At 46.5% G+C, this 12,418-nt stretch overlaps 1 protein-coding gene across 1 annotated transcript in view; it reads left to right on the top strand.

The window, feature by feature from the left end:
- scfd2 (sec1 family domain containing 2) overlaps positions 1-12,418 on the top strand; it is a 325,751-nt gene that overhangs the window by 34,622 nt on the left and 278,711 nt on the right. Inside the window, exon 3 of the mRNA XM_084307430.1 lies at positions 5,693-5,820. Coding sequence (XP_084163556.1) covers positions 5,693-5,820 — 128 coding nt within the window. The remainder of the gene's footprint in view (positions 1-5,692; positions 5,821-12,418) is intronic.

Genomic DNA, 12,418 nt, shown 5'->3' with positions numbered 1-12,418 from the left:
TTGAATACCTTGTGTTGTCTTAATTATAGCTCCATGAAATTATGAAAAAAATAGCAATCCCTATCGCCCTTTTTTCATTCACATCATTTCATTGAGCTGTATAATTGACCTTGATCTCGAGCCCCGCCCCCTCTCTTCTTGATCCTTGTCCAAGGGAAGCAACAGTTGTGATTGGAGGATTGAGAAAGGGGGGTGGGGCTTGATATGGGTCAATTAACACGGGACAAGGAATCACCTTTTTGTTTTTTCATCTTGCGAAACCCCCAGAATGTTGTCATGTCCCGGTTGTCATAGGCGTTGCAGCGTGAGGGGATGAAAGGCCAACCTTGCCATGGATACGCTTGTGGTTTCACTTTGATTTTAGCTGGAGCTAGCATTTATTTATTTTATACACAGATTTACAGAGCAAATAAACACAATCGGTGGAGAGACTGGCGATCTCTTGCTACCATAGATGGCAAAAACATTTGGCAAAGCATAAATGACAAACGCGGCGCAACACTTTCCATCGGAGACGGTTGTCTCAGTGTGTGCAGCGCTCGAGCACGAAACCAGCCTTTAGGTTCCCTCCGCTCGCTTTCATTCGTTGTTTTTCAAGTTCATTTCAAACCGTAAGTTTTTTCCCTCCTGGAGAAGATCGCATATCATTTTCCAGAGTAACTCTTGCATTTATTCATAATGGTACCATAAAAAGAAACTTTGAGCTAAAAACACTTTTCATCCTGCCCTCCCTCCAAGCAGCCTCCATGGCAGAGCTCCTTTCAAAGAGACCCTGCTGCCAGTTCCCATTTGAAGTGCAGTAAACCAGGCAGCCACACCTCCTTCTGCCTTATCCCTCTGTCTTTTCGCTCCAACCCCCCCCCCGTTCCTTCCCTCCATCCCTCCATCCAGCGTTCTCTCCTGCTGTTTCCTAGGGGTGGGACGATACGAGTAATTTGGCCCTCGATTGCGATAATATCACGATACACGATATCGGCGATAATCGATTTATATTGCAAGAAATTTCATCTACGATACATCACAGTATCTGTGTGACTGAAGAAGAAAAGATACCCATCAGAAATTATGTATCTATTCAGAATTTACATGAAAGCTTATCAGATTCTTTAGTGTGCATCACAAACTGTCAATTGTACCTGAAACGATGTTCAACAAATTGCATAGTGCCTCTTTAACACACACTGACCGCAACGTTATTATTACCCTACTGTTTCTGCCCATCAGTGTGCTGCTAGGAACATACTGACCAACCAAAGCCCAGTCCGTTCCGTCTCTTGTGTCATGTGGTACTGACCCAACACGGCCCAGACTGGTCCGTTCCGTCTCTCGTGTCATGTGGTACTGACCCAACACGGCCCAGACCGGTCCGTTCCGTCTCTTGTGTCATGTGGTACTGACCCAACACGGCCCAGACCGGTCCGTTCCGTCTCTCGTGTCATGTGGTACTGACCCAACACGGCCCAGACCGGTCCGTTCCGTCTCTTGTGTCATGTGGTACTGACCCAACACGGCCCAGACCGGTCCGTTCCATCTCTTGTGTCATGTGGTACTGACCCAACACGGCCCAGACCGGTCCGTTCCATCTCTTGTGTCATGTGGTACTGACCCAACACGGCCCAGACCGGTCCGTTCCGTCTCTCATGTCATGTGGTACTGACCCAACACGGCCCAGACCGGTCCGTTCCGTCTCTCGTGTCATGTGGTACTGACCCAACACGGCCCAGACCGGTCCGTTCCGTCTCTTGTGTCATGTGGTACTGACCCAACACGGCCCAGACCGGTCCGTTCCGTCTCTCGTGTCATGTGGTACTGACCCAACACGGCCCAGACCGGTCCGTTCCGTCTCTCGTGTCATGTGGTACTGACCCAACACGGCCCAGACCGGTCCGTTCCGTCTCTCGTGTCATGTGGTACTGACCCAACACGGCCCAGACCGGTCCGTTCCATCTCTTGTGTCATGTGGTACTGACCCAACACGGCCCAGACCGGTCCGTTCCGTCTCTCGTGTCATGTGGTACTGACCCAACACGGCCCAGACCGGTCCGTTCCGTCTCTCGTGTCATGTGGTACTGACCCAACACGATGTCTGCCACTAACTCACTAAGTCGTGGCACGTGAGCTTATGGGACATGGGGAAAAACAGCATAATTTGTGTGTTGGAGTTAGTTTACAGTTTGGCTTTTGGGTATGAAATCATCTTTTTGTATCACATCAGGAAGTCATTTATTACACAAACACGCAGAGGAGAGTATGGCACTTTTTGTAGAAATACACCACAAACACTGGCACAGAGAAAAAACGGCCAGTGACGCTGTCAAATAATTATGATAAAGTGAGTTAATGACTCACTTCTTCTGAGTAACATTAAAACATAGGATTATGTGTGTGTGTGTGTGTGTGTGTGTGTGTGTGTGTGTGTGTGTGTGTGTGTGTGTTTTTGACCCACTGAGGAGGGGGATACAGGATGAGGGCTAAACTGAAGGAATCCTGAGTCAGAACCAGTCCCATACTTTACTGCTGTTTCACTAGTTTCCAGGAACAACTCCCCCTCCCTCCCTCTCTCCTCACGCCCACCCATGTATTGGTGTAAGAGAGATGGTCAAGGGGATTTCGGCTATCTGATTGTGTGTGTGTGTGTGTGTGTGTGTGTGTGTGCGCGCGCGCATGTGGTTGTGTGTGTGTGTGTGTTCACTGGTTAAGACACTTTTGTTCGTCGTTGAGTATTTGTTGCTCAACTACCTTTTAATGGTGTAACTCTCATTATACATCTGGTGGAATTTAACCGACACACACACACACACGCACGCACGCACGCATGCACACGCACACCACACACACACACAGGCCCCCACACGACTTGCCCAAGTGAGCCAGAGAGAGGGAATTCAACGCAGTTTACACCAGTCAGGTGCAAGAGTGCCCCCTATGGGTCCTAGAGGAGTACCATGTTGACATCCTCAACACAGCAGGCCACAGTGGAGCTCGCACACGCGCTCATGCACAAACATGCAGGAGGCCAGACACACGCGCCCTACACTGTTCCCAACCCCCTCTCTCTCTGTAGCAGAGCAGCTACTCAACAAGCCTCCTGGCCTGGTTATGGGGCCTGTCTCACACCCCTGCCAGTATAAACCTCACCCCTACCCCGGCTCTCACCCCCGCCTCCGTCTGACCAAATGGCCTGAGGGAAGCATCAGGGGGTTTGGGGGGGAGGGGGGCAGGGGCGAGCGGGCAGGGGGCCAAATTAGAACCATATTTCACTCATATACCCTAGTCCATTTCACCAAGCCCCTCCGTCTTCCTGGAACACACGCGGATATACAGGCTTATGGACTTGCGCAAACGCACACACACACATGCTCGCGCACACAGATGCAGGCGCACTCTCGGTACACAGTAGAACCCATGCACGCTGACATGTACAGTATGCTCACACACACATACACACACACATGTGGCCTGGTCGGGTCACAGTCCTGGTATCTTAGCCATCCTAACTATGTGTGTGTTTATGACTCACATGATCACAGCAGACTTACTGCCGCGCTGCACCAGTGACTGTGGCCATGGCGTCGTGCATCTTCTTCAACGGTCGAGAGGCGAACAGAGGTTTCCTCCGTTACAGATGTGTGTGTGTCTCTCTCCCTCACACATCGTTGTGAGAATCCACGACACTTCCCACTTCTTCCAACATCTTCATTGAAAAGTGAAACGAACCAGAACGTTGTCCTGTCAGTGTGGCTTATGAATGCTTTTCTCGCTGTTGGCTTCCAGTTCCATTGTCCTGAGAGGAGAGTTTGTGTTCGCTGGGTCCTTTGTGTCTGGTTTCAGTGTGAAGATGGCGGGCGTCCCAGTGTGAGCCCCTCTCTCCTCCCCGTCCAGCCCGGGCCCAGGGTCTGGAACAGATTACATCTGATATTAAACACATGGCAGCAGTTAAGAGTTAGAGGGAGAGAGAGGGGGGGAGAGAGATGCAGAGAAAGAGCGCGCAAGTGAGGGAAAAAAGGGACAAAAAAGAAAAACAAAAAATGAGTAGATTTGTCAGCGACCCCCCCTCCTCCGTCTCACTCTCCCCACTCCACCCCAACCCCACTTTTTTTTTAATATTTTTCTCGCTTTTTTATTTCTTCCAAGCAGAAAGCAAGCATACATGTACATTCCATCGTTGGTCTTGTAGATCCTGAGAGTGTGGAGAAAATCAGGATGCGAATGTCCGTGCTAGTGGTGAGACCAATTCATTGGTCCGATAACTGGCATTTTGAAATAATTGGCCAATTACCAAAAGATGTTAGCCCTTCCCCGTGTGTTAATCCCACAAGTGTCAATTGATTCCAAAAGTAGATTTATTTTGTTGATTCAAAATAATAAGTATAGTGCAGATCTATTACATTTACATTACATGGCTACGGGTGAGTGGAATTGTTCGTCAAACAGTGTCGAAATTGAGTGCTACACTATAGACATAATTAGCATAGTAGGTAGTAGTATAGGCATAGTATATTACTTAGTAGCAAAGTACATAATAGTAAATGACAGTAAGAAGGTTAGTAGTTTTTATTTCATTTTATTTATAAAATACAATAATTACAGCTGTCCTGACTAGTGGTGGGAAGGGCGAGGACTGAGAATAGCCTGCTTCGCTTTGATGAGCCCCCAGGAACCCATGTGGCTCCCATGCAGCCAGAAGGTGCCGAGCGTAGGGATCTTGAGGGACAGACAGAAAGACGGGCTCCCCATTTCATGTTACCATCGATGCGTCAGCGCCACTACATGTACCAGGGCGAGATATCTGAGAAGAGAGAGCGGCGCAGACGGAGAGATATGAAATAATGGTCTCTTCTTGGCTCGGGTTCAGATGCAGAGGCCCTTTTTATAAGACAACGTGTCACACTCTGTCAGGCTATTGCTAACGATGATGATGAAACACCCCCAAGTGACACCGTTTGAATCATTGGGGGGGGGGGGGGGTCTTTCAGCTCTCTTTACGGCTCATGGCAGATGTTAATATTCTTGACTGTACGCACAGTCGCACACGCCGTGTCCTCGGTGTCCCGTTACAGACCCTGGATCAGTGTGTTTCATGACCTGGATAACGATGAGAGGGAGTCGTGAATCCGTCGCTCTCTGCTCTCTCTCTCTCTGAGATGGTATCGAATGGACGGGGGACTTTGTCGCGTCACAGGTCCCCAGGCCCTGCTGCTGTGACGCTGGTGTTGTCGTGGCGGAAAGCGGTGCTAAATTCCTGGGTCTTGCACATGCAGACGTTTCGGGGAAGGTTGAGAAAGTTCCTGATGTTCCCTTTGCTAATTTCTGTTTCTTCCTGTGAGGGCGTCCCACAGGGCAGGGAGGAACCATCCCTGAAGCAGCGGGCCCTCTACCCACAAGACTCAATCACGTTCATGTTATTCCTCACACACACACACGCACACGCACACACACACACACACATGCACACACACACACACACATGCACGCACGCACGCACGCACACACACACACACACACACACACACACACACACACACACACACACACACACACACACACACACACACACACAATAAGTACAATAACCAGTGTTTTTCTTGCTCGTACCACAAGTTAAGGCAATAATACAGTGTGTGAGCTGATACCTCTAAAGTTCTTGTTTTCTCACGGTCCGACTGACCCTTTCATCTGTCCTACCTGTCAGGTCATCCGCGGCCAGGGCGCTGTGGGACACCATGCTGACCAGTAAGCAGAAGGAGGGCGTGATGGAGGTTCGTAGGCAGCTGGTGGAGGCCGCCAGCAGGGAGAACCTGCCAATCAAGATGAGCCTGGGTAAGACCCGCCTCCACTGCACCACCCACAGCACAGAACAATCCCCCCCCCTCCGGTACACACGGAATGAACACACACAACAACAGGCTTCTTCCCACTGTCACAGAACAGCAGACATGTTGCGTGAGGTCTATTATTTCATAATGAAAAACATATATATCATGATGAAAATATGATCGAGAGGATTAAACGAAAGAATGCACACACTGGAGAATAATGAAAAGCATCACAACCTCGCATCTCATTCAGAACTGTTGTTGAAGCTGGTGATTGTGTTGGATTGTGTGTGCCGTCCTGCTGGTCCTCAGTGAAGGTCAACAGCGCCCCCTACAGAGACCCATGGCGTCTGGCCCGCTGTGTATTTGCCCATGTGGCCACAGAGGAAATGTGAACCACATGTTGGCTCTCTGACACACACACACACACACACACACACACACACACACACACACACACACACACACACACACACACACACACACACACATGCGCACACACACACACACACACACACACACACAGCTCTTGAAGGCTTTTGTTGTTTGTTAATGAACCAGAGGGCTCTGAAGTGAAGGGTGAAAAATATGTGTAGACACGCTACAGATGAAGACGTAGCATGTACGCCTCCAGTACACTCATACACTTTCTGCTCTGTTGTTGTTCCTGAGTCATAGAGGTGTATGTATGAATCATATGTTACATACAACACACACACACTTGGCTAATATGCAGGTTAGCATGTGGCAGGAGGGGAGGTGCAGGGGGCGGAGTCATGTGGTCCCCTAGTTCCTATAATTTTGGAGGTAAGGAGGGTCTTGTCTCTTGTAAAAATAAAAGAAAAGGAAAAAAGAAAGCAGGTTGTAATATATTGGGAGGTCATATACACACAGAAACGTGCACACACACACACACACACACACACACACTCACTGACACACACATACACACACACGCTGCCATGGCCATGTTTTCTTTCACACATCTGTGTCAAAGAGTAGTGCTCAGCTCCTCCGGGTTTATTTAGACAAATGCACCTCCTCAAGAGGACTGAGAGACAGTCAGAGAGTGAGAGGGTGAGGATTGATTGATTGATTGAAAAGTTTATTAACAGATTGCAGAATGGGTACAGTACAGTACAGCTCAATACATACAATTGTTAAGGGGATGCAGACCAGAGAAAGACTTTCGTCTTGTTTACATCAGGGTCCCCCATTTTCAATTCATCATAACATATATGACATACATGACATACAGATAGACAGTACTGCTAAATCTATACATTTATGACATATCAGATTTGCAAATACAGTACTGTTTGCGATACAAAAGTGTCCAGAAAAAGAGTGTATATACATTTGACGTAGAAACTGTACATTGGAGGAGGTTGGGTGGGTGGGGTGGGGTTGGGTGGGTGGGGGCTGTACATTGGAGGTGGGGGGGGGGGGGGGGGGGGTTGGGTAGGGGGGACACACACATTGTACACTGTACATTGGAATACTGACAAAGCCATACTTGGTCATTTACTGTACAACTTGGTTAGGACATTTGTAGGGGCCAGTTTCGAATTGCAGTCTCCCGTAGGTGTTTTTTTAGAGTGTTTTTGAAAGTGGGTAGTGATTCACATTCCTTTACAGCTTTGGGTAGGGCGTTCCACATTGATGTGGCATAATTGCGAAACGTGTTTAGTCCCTTGTTTGAGCCGAATCTGGGTTTAACATGATTTGTGGAGCTCCCTCTGGTGTTGTGATCGTGGTATTCACTGACCTTTGGGAAGTATTTTGACATGTACATGGGTACCTTGGTCGCGTAGTGTATCTTGTAGACCAGGCCCATTGCAAGTTGCTGTACTCTGTCGTCTACTCTAAGCCATCCTAGGTTGTCAAAGTGGGCAGGGGTGAGGTGGGTTCTAGGAGTCAGGTCAAGCAGTAGTCTAGGAAAAAGATTAGCCTCTAGGATGGAACCCAGGTAGGTAATTTCATCTTTCCTTGTGACAATATTGTCACCCACTGTAACCGAGAAGCCGTCGGTCTTGCTGAGTTTGTTATTTGAACCGAAGAGAATGGACTCTGTTTTGCCCATGTGTAATGATAGTTTGTTGTCGGCGAGCCAGACAGTGCCAGATAGAGAGTTTGAGAAAAGGGTCCAGAGCAGGAGCTAAAGAGTTTTGGCTGAGAGAGGAGAGAGTGTGAATTTGGTATGGCTGTAAGCTGTTTCTGCCGGCTGACTGACAGCCTGTTGACTTAGTGTCCCAGCAGTGAGAGAAAGAGAAAGAAACACAGAGAAACATGGAGACAGAGAGAGAGAGAAACATAAAGAGACACAGAGGGAGAGAGAGATAGAAAGATACATGTAGAGAGAGACAGAGGGAGGGAGAGAGAATGAAACAGAGAGACAGAGAAACATAGTGACACTGGGAGAGAGAGAAACACAGAGATACAGAGGGAGGGAGGGAGAGAGAGAGAGAAATAAACAGAAACGTAGAGAGAGAGAAGGAGAGAGAAATATAGAGAGAGATATGTAGAGAGAGAGAGAGAGAGAGAGACAGAAACAGAAACGTAGAGGGAGAGAGATAGAGAAACAGAAATGTAGAGAGAGAAACAGAAACGTAGAGAGAGAGAGAGAAATGTAGAGAGACGGGGAGAGAAAGGGCTAAATGCTAAATGTCTGACACACACTGGACCTTTATACCCATCTGGCAGAGGACCAAGCCCCCCTGCCAGGCCCTCCCCAGCTCCTGGCCGACCCCCACACATTTCCCATCCTACCAGAGATCTACTACATCCATCCTGTGCTATTAACATAATCTGAAGGAAAACAAGAGTATATACTGCTGCTATGTACTATTAATATCCATCTCTTCTGCAGTATATTAGGACCTACTCTGACCTGGTTGTTGTTCACCAGACGTGTGTCACTTTGTGAGGAAAATCTTCTACATTCATTTCTTGGTTTGCCTAAAATGTGACGTTTCTCATTGTAACCTTGGAGCATAACTAGCTAAAGGTCTGGTGGAGAACAATATCTGACAATACCTTAAAAATGTGAAAGCATTCCTTTGAGTGTACTGTACTGAGTTGTTCACTCACACTATAGCATAATGGTTCAGTATCTTATACCCGTTCTAATAGTCTACTCCTGATTCGATCCTGGCTCTAACACAACATGCCAACTTTTTGGGAAATTTGCTTATTTGCCATCTACCCTGGAGTTAGACAAGCAAACTTCTCTGTGCATGCATTACTAATGCATTGCATTAGGCTTAGGGAACAGCCGCACCGTTAGCCTAGCCACAGAGAAGAAAAGGGTATGTATCTGCTTGTCTAACTCCAGGGTCGATGGCAAATAAGCAAATTTCCCCAAATGTTGGCGTGTTCCTTTAATACTTTGAATGAAAGGACATTTCATTATGCCATCTGCGTTTCTTTCAATTCATTTCTGATGTTCAGCTTTTTCCAGGTCATTTTCTTAAACTAAGTGATTCCAATGATACTCCCTGGCATGAGTTTTGTTCCAGTCCCACCCGTTTTGTGTCTGTCGACCATCTGCTTTTCTAAATTGAATCTGAGTGCTCTCAGATTCCTCTGCGATCCACAAACTGAAAAATTGCCGCCATCTTTAATGCTGTTCCAAAGCCGTGCTGTAGGAAACACACAGAGGATTGATTGATTGATTGAAAACTTTATTAACATATTGCAGAATGGCTACAATACAGTACAGCTCAATACACACAATTGTTAAGGGGATGCAGACCAGAGAAAGACGTTCGTCTTGTTTACATCAGGGTCCCCCATTTTCAATTAATCATAACATATATGACATACACGACATACAGATAGACAGTACTGCTACATCTATACATTTATGACATACCAGATTTACAAATACAGTACTGTTTGTGATACCAAAAGAGTCTAAAAAAGAGAGTATATACATTTGACATAGAAACTGTACATTGGAGGAGGTTGGGTAGGTGGGGTGGGGGAAACTGTACAACTGTACATGCAAAACTGTACATTGGGATATCAACAAAACCTTACTTTGTCCCAAGAAGAGGGTCTCATGTATTATTGGGTTAGGACATTTACTGTACATTTACAGGGGCCAGTTTCGAATTGCAGTCTCCCGTAGGTGCTCTTTGAGAGTGGTTTTGAAAGTGGGTAGTGATTCACATTCCTTTACAGCTGTGGGTAGGGCGTTCCACATTGATGTGGCATAATTGCGAAACGTGTTTAGTCCCTTGTTTGAGCCGAATCTGGGTTTAACATGATTTGTTGAGCTCCTTCTGGTGTTGTGGTTGTGGTATTCACTGACCTTTGGGAAGTATTTTGACATGTACATGGGTACCTTAGTCGTATAGTGTATCTTGTAGACCAGGCCCATTGCAAGTTGCTGTACTCTGTTGTCTACTCTAAGCCATCCTAGGTAGTCAAAGTGGGCAGGAAGCCTGAGGTTAGCGGCTGTTCGATGTATAACGCTCCTCCCACAAACGTCACTTCAGAAATGGCACGTGAAGAGAACAAGGACGTTCCGTTTCTTCTAACGTGTCTGCTTCTTCTAACGTGTGTCCGTTTCTTCTAACGTGTCTGCTTCTTCTAACGTGTCCGTTTCTTCTAACGTGTCTGCTTCTTCTAACGTGTCCGTTTCTTCTAACGTGTCTGCTTCTTCTAACGTGTCCGTTTCTTCTAACGTGTCTGCTTCTTCTAACGTGTCCGTTTCTTCTAACGTGACCGTTTCTTCTAACGTGTCTGCTTCTTCTAACGTGTCCGTTTCTTCTAACGTGTCTGCTTCTTCTAACGTGTCCGTTTCTTCTAACGTGACCGTTTCTTCTAACGTGTCCGTTTCTTCTAACGTGTCCGTTTCTTCTAACGTGACCGTTTCTTCTAACGTGTCCGTTTCTTCTATCATATCCGTTTCTTCCTTGTCTCCCCATGGCATCTCACTGAGTCATCAAGGAGGAGATGCAAGCACACATCTATAAACCTTGGGAATGGACCCCCGCAGAGAGTAAAGTTTGGACATTTTGGTTCCAGGGCCACTACTGACTGGGACATGAATGCATTATAGGAAAGGGCTTCTACTTATTATGATGTCTAGACCAGATCAGCCATGGCTTTGGATTTAAATAAAACATTTCTGGGGTCAAAGAGTCGTACCTACCGGATTCCGGCTCTCAGAGTCACTTTCCACGAGGGGACTCTTTTGTGTCTGTCCTCCATTACCCAGCCCTAATAGTAGTCTCCACCACTACCAGCCCTAATAGTAGTCTACACCAGCGGTTCTCAACAGGGGTGAGTTTTTTTTTTTTTTTTATATAATTCTTTTTGGATTACAGAAAAGTATCACTAAAGTGCTATCTGTTGCAGCTGCACTGTTTTCCATGAAAATACCACATTTGGATAAGTTTGACCATTTCTTAAAATCTGAAAATCATTATGAAACTTGGTGTTAATAAAACTCAGAAAAGGATCACCAAGTTACTCTGGATAAAAAAATACTTTACAGACAACATTGAGACAAAGCTTCCTGACACATCTCCATCCAAACTCTTGGAAGAACTCATTGAAATCTCATCTGATACCACCTGGAGAGCTAGTTTCAGAGTGTGGTGCTGAGTACCAAGTATCTCATGATGCAGCAGTTAAGGTGTTGATACCATTCAGCACCACATATCTGTGTGAAGCTGGCTTTTCATCCATGACAGCTCTGAAAACAAAATATAGGGCCAAGTTGAGCCTTGAGGATGACATGCGTGTTGCCTTGTCAAAGATCTCCCCGCGTATTGACCGTATTATTAGCCAGCAGCAGCAGACCTTGCATTGAGCTAGACATTTCCACTGAGAAATGGTAACTTGGTGATCCTTTTCTGTATTTAAAAAAAATACATGATTTTCTGTTTTTGAGAAATGGTGAAACTTATCCAAATATGCTATTTTTATGGAGAACAGTGCAGCTGCAACAGATAGCACTTTAGTGATAATTTTCTATAATTTTATTTAAAGAAATATGCTATTTGATTTACTACTACAAGCAGTGTAATGTCAACAGTACTAAGCCATTTAGACCTGAAACACCTGTTAATAATGCATTATATAGCCTGCATATACACACAAATGTGTTTCCCGGTTTCTTAAAGGTGCTATGCATTATAAATGTCATTTTTCAGTCTCTAGCATTGTATTATAGTAATAGGAGTTCGTATCAATGTGTTTTTGGGCCTAAATACTATATTGGCGAATTCCTCAGCTACAGCCCATCCCCTCTTTGCCTCTAGTAAATCAGGTCATGTTGATTTGACGACCTGGTGCACGTCACAGGGCGCTGTTTATAGCGCACGGTGATGTGATTGGCTCTGTGGTTTTAGTAATGCCCGCCTCCATTCTTGCTACCTGCAGGGTGGAAGGCTTGTCCAGAAGATCACTAATCAGCTGAAGCCTGATGCGGTTCCCTCGGTCTTCGACAGACAGACCGGCGTTAGCTCTCGGGACTCGGGAGCGATCGCTAGCTACTTAGCACCAGCCGGGGCCGGCGTTAGCAACCGGGAGCGTCGTTGAGCATTCAGCCTGCTGGCTACCTAGATCCACTTCAACCAGCGTCGCGG

Source organism: Notolepis coatsorum (assembly GCF_963971535.1).
Source record: "Notolepis coatsorum genome assembly, chromosome: 2".
In the NCBI taxonomy this organism is placed as follows: Eukaryota; Metazoa; Chordata; class Actinopteri; order Aulopiformes; family Paralepididae; genus Notolepis; species Notolepis coatsorum.
This window is presented reverse-complemented; position numbering and strand designations above follow the sequence as displayed.